General features: G+C 39.2%; 1 protein-coding gene across 9 annotated transcripts in view; it reads right to left on the bottom strand.

The window, feature by feature from the left end:
• Positions 1 to 17,615, bottom strand: part of IMPG2 (interphotoreceptor matrix proteoglycan 2) — a 78,640-nt gene that overhangs the window by 54,333 nt on the left and 6,692 nt on the right. For 7 of the 9 annotated variants that reach the window (XM_024994088.2, XM_024994093.2, XM_024994077.2 and 4 more), the window contains exons 3-6: positions 16,339 to 16,505; positions 13,567 to 13,598; positions 2,023 to 2,072; positions 1,082 to 1,164 (exon numbers count right to left, since the gene is read on the bottom strand). In XM_024994088.2, the coding sequence (XP_024849856.2) occupies positions 1,082 to 1,164; positions 2,023 to 2,072; positions 13,567 to 13,598; positions 16,339 to 16,505 (332 nt within the window). Of the gene's footprint in view, positions 1 to 1,081; positions 1,165 to 2,022; positions 13,599 to 16,115; positions 16,506 to 17,615 lie in introns of those variants that run through there. The other 2 variants (XM_059890068.1, XM_059890066.1) reach the window with 2 other exon arrangements.

Genomic DNA, 17,615 nt, shown 5'->3' on the forward strand with positions numbered 1-17,615 from the left:
AGAATAAAGTATGTAATTTCTAAAACAGTATCTGAAAAATGTATTCAGGAAAAAACTGAACTGTAAAACTGTACATTAGGCTTCACTCTGAACTAGTCATGTATGCTTGTACTGTTTTGTCTTCCTACTGGTTCTACAAATTACCTTCAAATTACTCTGTTACGAAATGTTCCAACTGATTACACATAATCCCTTCATTTACATTACAGTGAGTTTTATCTCATTCTGTAAAAGTTTCCAGACCTACACCATAACATTCAGCATCAAGTTCAGAACTACAGTATCACTTTTTATTCAAATATTTATCAAATGCCAATATTTTTTGTACCATCTAATTTGGACACAGTTTTACTGAATACTAAAGGTACTGTATTGATACAAGGATCCCAAACTGGCTCCAGCCTTGCTCAGCAACAGGGAAGGTGGTGGACAGAGTGGGATGACATGACTTGACTTCATAGCTGGTAAGAGAAGGTGTAAGGTAACAAATTGTACCTTTCTAGTGAATATGTTCAATCAAAGTTTGCTCTGTATTAAGGAATCTGTGATTTACGAATATTTAATAAAATTTCTAATGAAACATTTTCATCTTCTTAGAAGCATTTACTTTTCAAAAAATTTGGAATGTGACAGCCAACTTAATGCTTCTTAGTGGACAGATTTCTATTAGTAATGATGCATTTAAAAAGTACAATACTTCTTTAAACTACATAAAATCTATATCCTTTCCCTCTGAAGAAGAGAAGACTAAGTCCTGATTTATTAAGAGACAGAGTACATAGGCAAAAACCCTCACAATAAATTATGCACACAGCCCACAGAAGACAGTGGGCTTACCATGATGACAGCTCCCCAGGCTCCACGTCATTTAATTTACAATTCAAATCTATTCTTTGCCAAAAGCAGACTTATTGGGCTCTCCAAGGAATCTCAGATTCTTTTTAATGTACTGGTTTTAGAATCTACATTTCCATAAAGAGAACCACCTGAAGTTTTGTGTTGTCTGGCAATGAACAATAAATCTCTCTAAATCCCTGTTCTCCACGTTAGAAACTAAATAATGAAACGGAACATCACTCACACTGTCTTCTGGCCTCTCCAAGCTGCTCTCTGAGATACCTTCGTAGGAGGTCACCCCTGGATATGGAACACTGAGACCAGCATCTAAAAAGAAAAACAAAAACATGTGTATGAATTCAGTCCGTGACTAAATCATAATGTCTATCAGGAAACAATAAACTGATTTTGATGCCATTCATATTAAGTCATTTGCTTTTTCATCTGCAAAACTGTGTGCATTTTAACCTCAAGACACATGAATTTCCTCAGCACAAGAAATAAATATGACTCATTCAACAAGCATTTACTGATACCTCCTATATGTCAGCCTCTATGCAAGCCTCCAGGGATACAAAGTCTCTATCCTTAAGGAGTAAACTAACTTGTAAAACTCTCAGAGAGGGAAGTAGCTGAAGATTGGAATTGGCCAAAAATTATAATTGTTGATGCTGGGCCTCACCATGCTATTTTTTGTACGTTTGAAATTTTCAACATAGAAGAACTTTTTTAAAAAAAATTAAAAATAAAGAAATCAACTACTAATTTACAGGAAATATAGAGGTCAAAGAAACATACAAACAAAATATACCACAGAATGCAATTAGAAAAATCCTTACTCTGAGAAACTCTAAAAGACAAATGACAAATAGTGGAGCTACAAAGGTTCTACCTTTTGACATAAGCAGTGATTACAAAGTGTTTGCCTTAAACCAATTCTTTAGGTTGTACATTTGTTTTAAGGTTTTCAGATTCTGTATTATGTACTTAATAATTAAAGATTCTTAAGTAACCCAATTATAATGTCATAAAATAAGTGAAAAAACACTGCTTTTTCTTGAGACTTCTTCAACAACAAAAGGAGAGACAAATTGGTATTTTTTAAAATATGAGCTGAAAATTGTGCTTCCTTGCAACTAAACAATAAATTTTAAAAGATAAGTGAATAAAGGCACAAAAGCATACCTCCCAGTGTTGACATGTCACCAACAGGAACTGGAGATGACAATTCAGAGCTAGGAAAAAAAATGTCTGGAGTTAATAAAATGACAGAAATGTAAGGGTTTATTTTGGGGTTTGTTTTCCAGAAAGGAATTCACCTGATCTCCAAATAAGGATTCTCAAACCAAAGTACTAAGTAGCAATCAAAAAAAAAAAACTCATTTATTTTACATTTTTTGATGCCTACTCAACCTGAATCACCCTACATAATATTACATAGTACTACATATTATGTAATATGCATATATATATGTACACACACACATAATATACCCTACATAATACATAATACTACATAACCACTCTACATAGTACTTCCTTACTATTTCATAACCCTGTTTCATTTTTTTCCTCAGTTCTTTTCACTATGTGAAATCATTCTGTTAATTTATTTATCTATTTCTTTGTCTATGTCCATACCCTTCATCTTCTAGAATGGCATTTCCTAATATGGTAGTCAGTCAGGTAATTTAATTTAAAATTAAATGAAGATTCAAAATTCAGAATCTCATCCACACTATCCACATTTCAGTGTTCAACAGTCATACATGTTTAATGGCTATTTTATGGAACAGCCTAGTAAAGAACATGTTCATCATCACAGAAATATCTATTTAACAAGACTGCCTCAAGAATGTAAACTCTAAAAAAAAAAAAAAAAAAAAGAATCTAATCTAAACTCCATGAGATTAGGGCCCTTATTTGCCATATTTGCACTGTATCTTCATCTTAAAACAGAAACTACCACTTAATAGGCACTGAATAGATATTTTTGGAATAAATAAATACTATTGACCAACCAGTCTAGTGTAGAAGGCACTTGGCATACAGCTGTGAACAAAATACTCATGGTCTATGAACGTTACCACCTAACAGAAAATAGTAACAAACATAAACGCAACAAGCAGTTCAGACACAAAAGTACTGGCAGTCACGGGGAACATATAAGCCCAAATCTCATCTCATTTGAGAGATCACAGAATCATGAAACTTCGTAGAATAAAACAAATCAAGCTTAGAGACATGATTTGCTATAGGCTACATTGCTCCCAGGTTTCAGGTCCCCTGGCTTCAGGTCCTCCTTTTACCATTCAACCCTGCAACTATAGGCAAAGATCAGAAGAGATCAGAGGATAATCTGAGAAAGTCCTTAAAGAAAGGGTGTTTCCACCAGTCTAAATCTCCACACATCCCCAAATATATAAATTACAGTAATTGAAAACTCTCTTCAACTTTCTACAGGCAGGTTTCCAAAGATGATTTAAACACAGTCAAAATGTCTCCCTCTTAGACTCGCTTCTGTCTCAGTGAGCCCCATCTTCACTTCAGAACCACTACTTCAAATTGTCCTGCTGCATTAAACTAGATCATGGGGTCACAGCCACCAGATAAATGTGGCACACATCCTGAAGCAGCAATTTTCACTTTAAAGTAAAAGCACAGTTCAGTTCAGTTCAGTCGCTCAGTTGTGTCCGACTATTTGCAGCCCCATGAATCGCAGCACGCCAGGCCTCCCTGTCCATCACCAACTCCCGGAGTTCACTCAGACTCATGTCCATCGAGTCGGTGATGCCATCCAGCCATCTCATCCTCTGTCATCCCCTTCTCTTCCTGCCCCCAATCCCTCCCAGCATCAGAGTCTTTTCCAATGAGTCAACTCTTCGCATGAGGTGGCCAAAGTACTGGAGTTTCAGCTTTAGCATCATTTCTTCCAAAGAACACCCAGGGCTGATCTCCTTTAGAATGGACTGGTTGGATCTCCTTGCAGTCCAAGGGACTCTCAAGAGTCTTCTCCAACACCACAGTTCAAAAGCATCAATTTTTTGGCACTCAGCTTTCTTCACAGTCCAACTCTCACATCCATACATGACCACTGGAAAAACCACAGCCTTAAAAGCACAGAGAGCTAAGCAAAAACTGATATGAATTTGGACATGTATAAACTGCTGTATTTAAAATGGATAACCAACAAGGACCTACAGTTATAGCACATGGAACTGTGCTCAGTGCTATGTGGCCACCTGGATGGAAGGGGAGTTTGGGGGAGAATGGATCCATGTATAGTTCAGTCCCTTCGCTGTTCACCTGAAACTATCACAACATTGTTCATCAGCTAGATCCCAATACAAAATAAAGTTTAAAAATAAATAAATAAAACATAATATTAAAACATGTATGGCTGTATTATAGAGTACAATATAAAGTTTAAATGAATATTAAGTTACAATATGATCATTTCAAAGACATTTCATGACTGGAATTGGAGTGGGGGAATCAGCTGAGGCCATGTTCCCTAAACCCCCAAGCTTTGGTAGAAAATTTGAGAAACATAGGCTAAAAAAAAAAAATCTCACCATAAAGATTCTCCTGGTTTTTAAAAATACTATCTAAAAAGAATAACATATTAAACCAAGACACCAAACGTATCACTACTTGTTATTTTTGGTACACTTGCAGGAACCTGCTTACTTAGCTGTCATTCAAAAGAATATAAAGGAATATGACATCTGGATAAGTCATTTTGATGAATGATGAGTAGAGGAAGACCTGGGTGATAAGAAAAGGTCACGGAGCTAGCCAATGAAGGAACTGTGGTGTAAAACAGGCCCATTTGATTCCAGAAACCTCTCTCTTACCCACATTAATTCCACACTACATGGCCTTTATGTGACCCATATTCCCTAGAAGGGCAACCAGGATGGTTTTCCTTGGTCTTAATGATAGTGGTGTTACATCAGCTAAATGACCTAAAAGTCAAAATGTGTAAGGACCCAGAAATAGGAAGGGAAATCTAGTGAAAGCTGGAGAGCAATTAAGTATGAAGAGCAAAGAGGTCAAAGTAAAACAAAGCACAATACAGTAATCAGCATAGGAAGTTGAGATGACATGGCAGAGAAACCAGACTTCACCAGGGATCGGTCAAATTGTCTCCCACATCAAAATCAAATTTAAGCTAATTCTCTAAGTCAGTAAGTAAGCATTCAGAATGGAGAAGTTCACTTACTTCAATAGAATTAGATTTCACTTACTGAATTCAAAATAACTTTTTTTTTTTTTCAAAATAACATTATTTTAATGATGGTAAGGGCTTCCCCAGTGGTTCAAATGGTAAAGAATCCACCTGCAATGCCAAAGACCTGGGTTCGATCCTTGGTTTGGGAAGATCCCTTGGAGGAGGTCATGGCAACCCACTCCTGTATTCTTGCCTGGAGAATCCCCATGGACAGAGGAGTCTGGTGGCCTACAGTCCACAGGGGCACAAAGAGTCGGATATGACTGAGAGATTAAGCACAATGATGGTAAGTGGGCAACTCTCAGTAATTTAAAACACTTGTCCAACACTCCCAACACTTAATCCCTCATCTTCCCACACTTCTTTCAAAAGACAGTAGCATGAATCCTTTCACATTTTCTCATTAGGGATGACTCCTACAGGGATGCCCTAGAATGTCGCTCACAACAGAATTAGAATACAGAGCTGTATTGAGTTTAGAGACAGAAATGCCTCATTTCTAGGCCAAGCCACAAATTTGAAGTTGGTCAGCTAAGATCTTTAGCTTAATGTGAGCAGCAAACAACCGTCTACTGTCTCATCTCCTCAGCTTATCCAGCACATAATTTTTTCCTCACAGCTACTGGCTAATCATGTCAGTGGAATTCAGATGGAACTGTGTCAAAAATACCACAGTCACATGGAACCTATGTTTAAAAACATACTAAGGGGACTTCCCTGGTGGCAGTGGATGAGAATCCACCTGCCAATACAGAGGACACAGGTTCGATCCCTGGTCCGGGAAGACTAAACGTGCCACAACTAAGCCTGTGCACTAACCTGCTCCGGAGTCCATGAGCAACAACTACTGCAGCCCATGTGCCTACAGCCTGTGCTCCACGGCAAGAGGAGCCACAGCAGTGAGAAGCCAGTGCACCACAATGAGAGAGCAGCCCCCACTCACTACAACCAGAGAAAAGCCACGCAGAGCAACGAAGACCCTCCACAGCCAAAAATAAATAAATAAAATTGTTAAAAATAAATAACAAAAATACAGTAAGACAAGCCAACAATCATTTCATACCTAGACTACTATTCCCTTTTACAATTTCCTTTCCTTTGCTTTGCTCTAGAACCTGTTAACTATAATCAGCACTTAACAAGAAAAAACTTAAGGCAAGGAGTTAGGAATCCTGGGTGCTAGTTCCAGATGTATCACTAACCTTGTATATAGCTTGGGAAGATGCCTCAGTTGCTCTAGGCCTCAAGATCTAACCTCTAAAACAAGAATATCTCTTTCTCTACCTACTTCACCAAGGTGTTGGTGAAAACTAAATAAAATATCATTATACAGAAGCATTATGTAAAGGATGAAATGCTAAACGAACATAAAACAGGGGTGGGAGTTGGATCAAGATGGCCGAGGATTAGAACAAAGAGCTCACCCTTTCCCACAAATACATAAAAAATACATCTACATATGTAAGGATTCTCATAGAACATCTACTAAATGCTGGCAGATCTCAGACTTCCACAAGGGCAAGAAAATCTCCATGTAACTGAGTAGGACAAAAGAAAAAGGAGAGAAAGGAGTAGGATGGGACCTGCACTCCTGGGAGCGAGCTGTGAAAGAAGAACAGTTTCAACCAGACAGCAGCAGACAAGTGGAGAGAGGCCTGCTGCACAGAGGGCTGGTGCCCCCCTCCTGGCAGCACTCCCCAGCCTGAGACACTCATCTGCTGGGGGCGGGGCTGGATACTGAGACTCCAGTTTCCATGCTCAGAGACAGGGAGGACTGGGGTTGGCTATATGGTGACACCCTGAGGGAGCCAGGGTGTGGTGCGTCACACAGAGGGAGTCAGGAAGATGCCTGGACCCATCAGAAAACCAAGGTGCCACTGCTGGGGAGCGTAGAAGGAAATGTGTGCAACTGCCATGGGAGCTTCTTTTTCAAGGCAGGACACCACTTACCCTCTTCTACATAAGTTCCAGGTGCAGCTATTGCTGCCATCTTGGACTCCAGAGGTAGCTGGGACTGCTGCCCTGTGTCCCTGGGAGTATGCACAGGGCCAGGCACCTGAACACTGCTATAAAAGTGATCGTGGCCAGCACATGCTGAGAAAAGAGACAGCAAGCTTTCAAATCAAAAACAGCTCTCATGCCAAAAACGTATTAAACCCACAAGCTACACAGGGACGCTCATGCTTATAAACAACTCTCCAAGACAACAGTAGATAATTGTTTCCCCTAAACTCACAGAATGAGAGAAATACAGCAAAATGAAGAAGCAGAGGAACCACTCCCAGTTAAAAGACTAAGAGAATTCTCCTAAAGGAACAATGAAACAGACCTCTTCAGCCTAATAGACACTGAGTTCAAAAAGAAGGTAATGAAAATACTGAAGGAATTAAGAGAGGTTATCACTAGAAATGCAGATCACTATAAAAATGAACTAGCAACTGTAAGGAAGAACCAAGAATATTGAAAATTTATTTGCTGAGATGAAGGCTGAGCTAAAGACAATGAATAGCAGAATAAATGATGCAGAAGAAAGAATAAATGATCTTGAAATTACCCAATCAAAACAGCAGACAGTTTACAGTAGCTAGGACATGGAAGCAACCTAGATGGTCCATTGGCAGATGAATGAATAAGAAAGTTGTGGTACATATATATAATGGAATATTACTCAGCAATTAAAAAGAACACATTTGAGTCAGTTCTAATGAGGTGGATGAAACTGGAGCCTATTATACAGAGTGAAGTAAGTCAGAAAGAAAAATACCAATACAGTATATTAACGCATATATATGGAATTTAGAAAGATGGTTAACGACGACCCTATATGCAAGACATCAAAAGAGACAAATAAAGAACAGATTTTTGGACTCTGTGGGAAAAGGTGAGGGTTGATGAGGGGATGAGGTTGATGAGGGATGATTTGATAGAACAGCACTGAAACATGTATATTACCATACGTGAAATAGATGACCAGTCCAAGTTTGATGCATGAAACAGGGCACTCAAAGCCAGTGCACTGGGACAACCCAGAGGGATGGGGTGGGGAAGGAAGTGGAAGGGGCGTGGGGGAGGGTTGGGACAGCCACACCTGTAGCTGATTCATGTAAATGTATGGCAAAAAGCACCACAATATTGTAAAGTAATTAGCCTCCAATTAAAATAAATTAACTTTTAAAAAATAGCAGACAGAAAACCAAATGAAATTAAAAAATGAAAGCAATATAAGAGACCTATGGGACAATATAAAGTGTGCACTCTATGCATAATAGGGATTACAGAAGGAGAAGAAAGAGAAAAGCGGATTCAAAACATATTGGAATAAATTATGGCTGAAAACCGCCCAAACCTATAAAAGGAAACAGATATTCAGATATAGGAGGCAAACAAGATGGACCCAAACAGACCTACACCAAGACATATTATAATACAACAGGGTTTAATGGAGTTACATGTCAGCCCAAACAAATAATATATATGCTTTTACATTTGAATCAATTCTAACGAGGTGGATGAAACTGGAGCCTATTATACAGAGTGAAGTAAGCCAGAAAGAAAAACACCAATACAGTACAGTAACACATATATATGGAATTTAGAAAGATGGTAATGATAACCCTGTATGCGAGACAGCAAAAGAGACACAGACGTATAGATCAGTCTTTTGGACTCTGTGGGAAAGGGCAAGGGTGGGCTGATTTGGGAGAATGGCATTGAAACATGTATATTATCATATGTGAAACGAATCGCTACTCCAGGTTCGATGCATGATACAGGGTGCTTGGGGCTGGTGCCCTGGGATGACCCAGAGGGATGGGATGGGGAGGGAGGTGGGAGGGGGGTTCAGGATGGGGAACACATGTACACCCGTGGCAGACTCATGTTGATGTATGGCAAAACCACTACAATACTGTAAAGTAATTAGCCTCCAATTAAAATAAATAAATTTATATTAAAAATAAATAAATAAAAGTGTATTTGGCTTTGTGATCATGATGGGCATCGTCAAGTACAAATCTAACTTATTGGAGATATCAAGAAAAAAAAATTTCACAGATCAGTCCTTACACTGAGAATAACACCAGGGACCTGATAATAGACTTGGATGATTGAACAGAAACTCAATTACTCATCCAAAAAATACTTAGTAAGCACACGTCCTAGGCTGACTTTGTATTGAAGATAAAACTGTAAGAAGATGGTAGGGAGTTAGGTGACTGGAGCTAAGGGGTGATGTTTTCAAGATGTCTGGCTGGAGACAAGTGGTGGAGGAGGATTTTTTGTAAAATAGGTAACTTGGGAAGATTTGAGCATGTTTAAATATTAATAAGTAGTTGGTAATGGGAGAAGCTGAAGACTCAGGAGAGAGAGAAAAAAACAATTACAGGTTGATGTCTAAGAGGACAGGACTGATGCTAAAGCTGAAACTCCAATACTTTGGCCACCTCGTGTGAAGAGTTGACTCATTCGAAAAGACCCTGATGCTGGGAGGGATTGGGGGCAGGAGGAGAAGGGGATGAGAGAGGATGAGATGGCTGGATGGCATCACCAACTCGATGGACATGAGTTTGAGTGAACTCCAGGAGTTGGTGATGGACAGGGAGGCCTGGCGTGCTGCAATTCACAGGGTGGCAAAGAGTCGGACATGACTGAGCGACTGAACTGAACTGAAATGAATGGGAGAAGCTGAAGACTCAGGAGAGAGAGAAAAAAACAATTACAGGTTGATGTCTAGGAGGTAAGATGGGATATGAAGTCCTGAATAACGGGTAGGAAATGGTTTTTTTAAAACAGACTTGCTAGATGACAGTAAGGGGAGGTGAAATCAGTACACAGCAGAGTGTCTGGTGTAAGTCATATGTTAGCAGTTGGGTTACAGTTTACATAGAAGAAGTAACTTAAATTACAGAGAAGTAATGTGGTAAGCAGAAGAGTGATATCCCAAAGATGTCCATATCTTAATCCCCAGAACATGTGACTATGTTATTTGCAAAGGAAAGTAAGGTAACAGATAGAATTAAGGGTACTGATCAGCTGGCCTTAATTCTTAAGTAGAGACCATATCCTCTGGTTTTATCAGGTAGACCCAATGTAGTCATGCATGTGTATGTGTGTGCTAAGTTGCTTCAGTCATGTCTGACTCTTTGTGACCCTACAGATTGCAGCCTGCCAGGCTCCTCTGTCCATGCAATTCTGCAGGCAAAAATACTGGAGTGGGTAGCCATTCCCTTCCCTAGGGGATCTTCCCAACTCAGGGATAGAACCCACATCTCTTAAAACTCCTGCACTGGCAAGCAGGTTCTTTACCACTAGTGCTACCTGGGAAGCCCCAGGGTAGTCATAAGGACCCTTAAATGAGGAAGGAGGCAGAAGAATCTCAGAGTGACAGAATGTGAGAAAGTAAGCCACTGCTAGTCATAAGCCAACCAACACGGGCAGCCTCTAGACACTGAAAAGGGCAAGAAAACAGATTTTCCCCTAGAGTCTCCAGATAGGTAACGCAGGTCTGCCAACATGCTGAGAATCATGTCAAGCTTCTGCACTATAGAACTAGAAGATAAATTTGTGTTCTGTTGGGAGAAATATCAATAACCTCAGCTATGCAGATGACACCACCCTTATGGCAGAAAGTGAAGAGGAACTAAAAAACCTCTTGATGAAAGTGAAAGAGGAGAGTGAAAAAGTTGGCTTAAAGCTCAACATTCAGAAAACAAAGATCATGGCATCTGGTCCCATCACTTCATGGGAAATAGATGGGGAAACAGTGGAAACAGTGTCAGACTTTATTTTTTTGGGCTCCAAAATCACTGCAGATGGTGACTGCAGCCATGAAATTAAAAGACGCTTACTCCTTGGAAGGAAAGTTATGACCAACCTAGATAGCATATTGAAAAGCAGAGACATTACTTTGCCAACAAAAGCCCATCTAGTCAAGGCTATGGTTTTTCCAGTGGTCATGTATGGATGCGAGAGTTGGACTGTGAAGAAGGCTGAGCGCCGAAGAATTGATGCTTTTGAACTGTGGTGTTGGAGAAGACTCTTGTGAGTCCCTTGGACTGCAAGGAGGTCCAAGCAGTCCATTCTAAAGGAGATCAGTCCTGGGTGTTCATTGGAAGGATTGATGCTAAAGCTGAAACTCCAATACTTTGGCTGCCTCATGTGAAGAGTTGACTCACTGGAAAAGACCCTGATGCTGGGAGGGATTGGGGGCAGGAGGAGAAGGGGACAAAAGAGGATGAGATGGCTGGATGGATGGCATCACCGACTCGATAGACATGAGTTTGAGTGAACTCTGGGATTTGGTGATGGACAGGGAGGCCTGTTGTGCTGCAATTCATGGGGTCGCAAAGAGTCAGACACAACTGAGCAACTGAACTGAACTGAAGCTACTAAAGTTTGTGATAATTTGCTGCAGCAGCAATAGAAAACTAATACAAAAATCTCAACACAGAATGAGAGCCATCTCAAGAAAATTATAAAAATAAATTTAAATATAGAAAGTGATTAAATTAAGGGTTTTAAGGGATGACTACAATATTCACTAGCTTCCCTGGTAGCTCAGACGGTAAAGCGTCTGCCTACAATGCAGGAGACCCAGGTTCAATCCCTGGGTCGAGAAGATCCCCTGGAGAAGGAAATGGCAACCCACTCCAATATTCTTGCCTGGAAAATCCCATGGACTGAGGATCCTGGTAGGCTACAGTCCATGGCGTCGCAAAGAGTTGGACACTACTGAACGACTTCACTTTTACAATATTCAACTTAAAGAGGGGCTAAATGAATTCCCAGGCCACTCCCAGTATTAGCTAACTCCAGGTCCCCTCATTTCAGCAAGTACCATAGTTGATGCTTTTCATCCCACTCCAACCTGGTCTGCTCTAGTTTCATAGGAAGGATATCAACTTTTAAATTTTCAAATTCAGTTATATGTATTTCAAATTTAGTTCATATGTATTGCTATTTTTATACATGCCCTATTTTCTAAGGATGATAAATAATACTTTGAGTCCCTTCACATCTAGGACATCAACAAAACATATATGACACACTCAGTTCTCTAATTTGTTTATTTATGTATTTGTTTCAATGGGATTAACACATATTTCCAAGAAATAGTAGATGAATGCAGCAAACCGCACCCAACCAAAGTGAGCTATGTAGAAATACACAAACTACACCTCAAACATCTTCCAGCTACTCCATGTGTTATGTGTTATAACATCAGCCCACATATGGTGTTACAACTTACAACTTTTCAATCTATTTCAGATAACCTTCCTTCATCCCTTTGTAACTCATGAGTTACGATCTTCCCAATGTCTGTTTTCACAGGCAAACTCCAAGGCTTCTTCCAGATTACAAGTGATACTTATTATTATAGCTTTTATACACTTCTTAACCATGTAAGATGTGCTATTGTTTTCATTAGGTACAACCATGAAGATTACTGGCAGGACCCACCAGATTGTTAAGTCTACTGCATGTGTATTGGAATGGCAATCATAAGGAACCTCTGAGCTCTGCCTCTTGAAGGTAAAGGACCCACGCCTAAAGCACCACATGGCCCCACATCTAAGCTGGTGCTGAATCCCAGGCCCTAAAACAGACTTGGTGGTACTGTTAGTTATATGAAGTGAGACCACAAGGAGTCCCACTTCCCTCCTGCTTACTCACACTTGATTTGGAACTTACATATACCCCACTACCACCAAGAGATGCAGTCTAATTATGCATTTGCCTGGACTCTGCTGCCCAGGCTACACCTCTGGACACTGACTCACTTTGTTGGTTTTTCAATCTGTTGTTCCATCTAACTTGAGACAAGATTATGGATCTGAACTGCATGCCCTAGTGATTTTTTTTTTCACCCCCAAAAAGTCACCTACATACTGGCATAACCTAGATACTGAATATGGATAGAATTAGAAATCATTAGTCCCTGTACACTCAAAATCCCTCACCTTCCATGATCTGCTTTGTCCTGCCACTGCTCAGGAGCCAGAAACAAGCTTAATCCTAAGCCTAAAGGCCCACAGAGCCATGACTCAAATCACTGGAGGATTCATTAAAGCTGTGCTAGTCTTATGCTTCAAGATCACAAACATCATTAAACCATAAAGTGACCCGCACCACAACCCCATCATTTAATCAACCATCCTCCACTAAGATGTACCATTTTAGATAAACAGTATTAGCCTGTAAGCCTCAACAATAGTAGATCATTTTGTATTCCAGTTCCAAAAATCTATTTCCTCACCAAGAGAAAGGAACAAGTCCACCTCTTAGTAAGGTCAGTCAGTAAACAAGCACAGTGGCTCTGAAGGTGGTTTGGAAAGGGAAGTGGCCTCAAGATGAGGAAAAGACTTTGAGACTTACCCACAGGCCTGGTTATAGGAACAAGAAATAGGAAGGAATCATTAAATTTGGGATGAGCCTTAGAACAGGTATGATAGATCTCTGTTGCCAAACATGAACTTAGTGGGGAAAAAGACACTTACCCACTTACAGTCTCCTTTGCATATGTCAGTTTCTAAGGAAAACAAAGATACAAAAATGATGATGTGAGTGAAAGACAGTTATTAAAGCAGTAAACAAAACTTATTGCACAAAGAACACTAATGCCCTAACACAGAATCTATGTTATTATTCTTACAGTTAAATAGTTAAAGTACGAATGATGCAAAGTTTATTTTGTGACTCAGAACATCCCACCCACCACTCAGTTTCTGTGTATGTTCCCCAAAGTCCCTGTGCTCTCTTAATGGACACAGATTAACAGACTTTACCTGCTAATCATTCCAGAAAGGTCTACGGGTTAGAGATGGGTAGAGTTTTACATTAATCTTCCATGGACTTAGAACCAAAGTGTTTTGTGATCTACTACGTTTATAGAAATTCCTATCATAGAGTAATATCATCATGTGGATAAAATAATTATAAAATCTAATTCTCCAGAATTCAGACAAAAAGATAAACTGTATCCATAGTTGGATTATTCCTTTGGGGCATTCAAAGAAAACTGTGTCCAAGTTATGTCTAAACTAGTGGTTTTATTTTGAGACCAATATGATAATCTGGAATCAAATTCTATTTTCTCTTTCTCAGCTATGGAGGCAAATCCAAAAAATTTCTCTGCTGCTAGGCCTCAACTTCCTTATCTGTAAAATGGAGAGATGATTACTCTAAATAATTCTCAAGATATTTATAAATAACTCACTGTTCTTTTTACTCTTCACACTCTCCTAGAACAATCTCAGCCAGTCTTTTTTTTCCTAAATTTTAATCTAACACCTTCAACTTGGATTTTATTTCCTTTAATTAATCTCTCAATACATATAAACACAGAAAAATCATCAATTAATCAATTTGTACTATTAGCTTTAAAATTTTATAGGCCAGCATGGTAGTTATTTTTAAAATGCTGGAATTCTGAGTTCTAATAATTGTCAACCACATAAATTCACCACCTATGAGTAAACAGTTGTTATATTTAAAATCAAGCTAAAAAAAATAGATGTATATATATGTATAACTGAATCACTATGCTGTAAAGCAGAAATCAACACAGCAATGTAAATCAACCTTATTTCAATTTTTTAAAAAAAGGTAAAATCGAGCTTCCTTCAGTTTTTGGACAGCCAGTGATCACTTAAGTAACATTCTCAATCCCTCTCATGATTTCAAGTACTACCTCAAGGCTGGTGATCCCTATAGCTGTATTTATAACTCAGACCACTCTTCTGGGCTTCATATCTAAATATTAAGCAATTCACATTTCAAAGATGGCTCAAAAGAATGCATTAAAAAGCAAACTCACTCTCCCCGTCAGTGTCTACAAGCTGCTTCTTTGCCTGAGTTCTCAGTGGTAGCCATCAAAGCTAGAAGTTGGGAGGCTTCCAGGGTCATGCTTTTATCATTGCCCACTCCCATCCAATCTGTCACCGAGTCCTACTAATCCTTTTCCTATTTAGATCCCCTATGTACCCTTTCTCTACTTCATGGTTTATGTAGGATTCTCATCCCCTCAGGCCTCAAGTAGCAACTGATCTCTGCTCATCTTGTCCCCTCTAATCTATCATCTGGTGTACAGAAACCACAATAACCATTTTACAGTTCAAAACTGTACAATCAGCCCCTGCGACTTGCCAACTTACACCCCTTCAATGGCTTTCTATCAACTACAAACTTCTTAAGCTATCCACCCCTCTAGTCTGATCTCCTGTCAAATCTAGTCTACTCTTCTGATACACTGGCCAACATATACATGTATTGTTGTTAGTCACTAAGTCGTTTCCAACTCTTTTGTGACTCTATGGACTGTAGCCCACCAGGTTTCTCTGTCCGTGGGATTTCCCAGGCAAGAATACTGGACTGGGTTGCCATTTCCTTCTCTAGGAGATCTTCCTGACTCAGGGATTGAACCCATGTCTCCTGCACAGGGAGGCAGATTCTTTACCACTGAGCCACCAGAGAAGCCCACATTTTATTATATACAACTAATAATAATAAAATGTAAGAAGTACAATACTAAAGAATGAATAAAGAATTATGGTGTTCAAAAGATTATGTGAGCTAAATCTGCTAGGATGGGGGTTGGGGGTTGTTTTCTCATGAAGGAGGTTACATCTGAGCTGAGGACATGTAGGACTTGAATAAAAGGAAGAAGGATATAAGAAGCCTCTCACACAGCATGTGCAATCTACCACATAGATCATATAGATCTAAACAGTTTCCTTCTCTTGCCATGAATACATGCAACATGAAAAAGGTAAGATGGGCAGATAATTTGTCTATATGCATGCTTGTTTCTCCTTTGCTAAGAATAAACTAAATCTAAAACAAGGAAACCACGTAAGCAAATTCATGCATAAGAACCACATTTATACTTCACTAAACATTTATCCAATGATCTATACCCTCTATCTTTAATCAGTTGTCAATTTAACTTTGAACTGACAAAATGCAAAACTCTGGCAAGAATGTTTGATTCTCACAGATTAATATTCTTAGCCTAAATCTTTGTAGAGTATTATTTCCAAATACTTACATTTATAAACAATCCTGAGGTTCTTGCTGGCTTCACAATGATTATTAATTATAATGGCCAGATCTAGAGATACAAAGATTGGCCACCCTGTGGTAAGTCATCTGAAGAGCCTAATTCAACAAAAGAGTAGGGATCTGGCATTCACTCTTTCTTCCTTTAGGCCTGAGCTCTGTATATGTGCTTCTATAGTAGTACAGTAGTTTCTTCTTGTTACTACATTTACCTGCATAATTAAGCTTCTGTGTTCCACAGACTGACTAAAATGTGTGCCCATTTCAAATATAGTCGTGATTCCATCCTCACACAAATTCATCCAATAATGATATTCCTCACGCCCAGGAAGTCGATCCCAAAAAGTCCTGAAGGCTTCCCAGACAGCTTCCTGGCATACTGAAAAATAAACAGAGGTATTTTTTTATGGAAAGGACTTTAGGGTTCTCACAATGACCACGGACCTGTTATTTCAGATTCCTGAGACACTCTTGCACACAGTGTCTATTCTGCAGGGACATAGGGATGATTCTCATTCAAAGCCCTTCTGTACACCCCATTTAAACTTTCTAGACCTGAAGAGAATCTGCACTCCCCACTCCTTTCCCTTGCAAAGGAAACTGATTCACCTCCTCATAGGCAGGGGTTTTTACTTCTCTTAAAAAAAAAAAATCGATGTTTATGTTTTAGCAAAGTACAGCTGATACGGAGAATATTTCAAAAGGACAAATAACCTGTGGTATATCCATATGATAGGATTAGAATTCAGTGATAAAAAGAAATGAGGCTTCAAGCCATGAAAAGACGTGGAGAAGATTTAAATGCATTTAAATGGTATGGGGAGGGAGGAGGGAGGAGGGTTCAGGATGGGGAACACGTGTATACCTGTGGCAGATTCATGTTGATATATGGCAAAACCAATACAATATTGTAAAGTTAAAAAATAAAATAAAATAAATAAAAATAAATAAATAAATGCATATTGCTAAGTAAGAGAAGACAATCTGAAAAAGCGACATACTGTATGGGTCCAAAGATAATACCTTCTGGAAAAAGCGAAACTATATAAATTGTAAAAAGATCTACGGTTGTCAGGGATTGGGGGGAGGGAAAGATCCAGGAGGTCGAAACGGATGGATTTAAGGGCAGTGAAACTATCTGTATGACACTGTAACAGTGGACACATGTCACTGTACATTTGTTAAAATCCACAGAAAACACAACAGAATGAGTGCACTCTAATGTAAATTATGAAACTACTGTCTTGAATCCTGTACTAGGGCTCAGACTATGCATCTTATCTAGTATGGAGAAATCCAGAATGGAACAAAGTCTTTTTTTAGGGTAATACAGTTTCCTTTCAGAATTGTGGAGCCCAAAACATGAGGAACAGTCAATTTACTGCATAAGGCAAGAAAAAGAAATCCTGGAGGGATGGGGTGGGGAGAGAGGTGGGAGGACACATGTTTACCTATGGCCAATTCATGTTGATGTACGGCAAAGCCATCA

This window comes from Bos taurus, chromosome 1, assembly GCF_002263795.3.
Source record: "Bos taurus isolate L1 Dominette 01449 registration number 42190680 breed Hereford chromosome 1, ARS-UCD2.0, whole genome shotgun sequence".
NCBI classification, from domain to species: Eukaryota; Metazoa; Chordata; class Mammalia; order Artiodactyla; family Bovidae; genus Bos; species Bos taurus.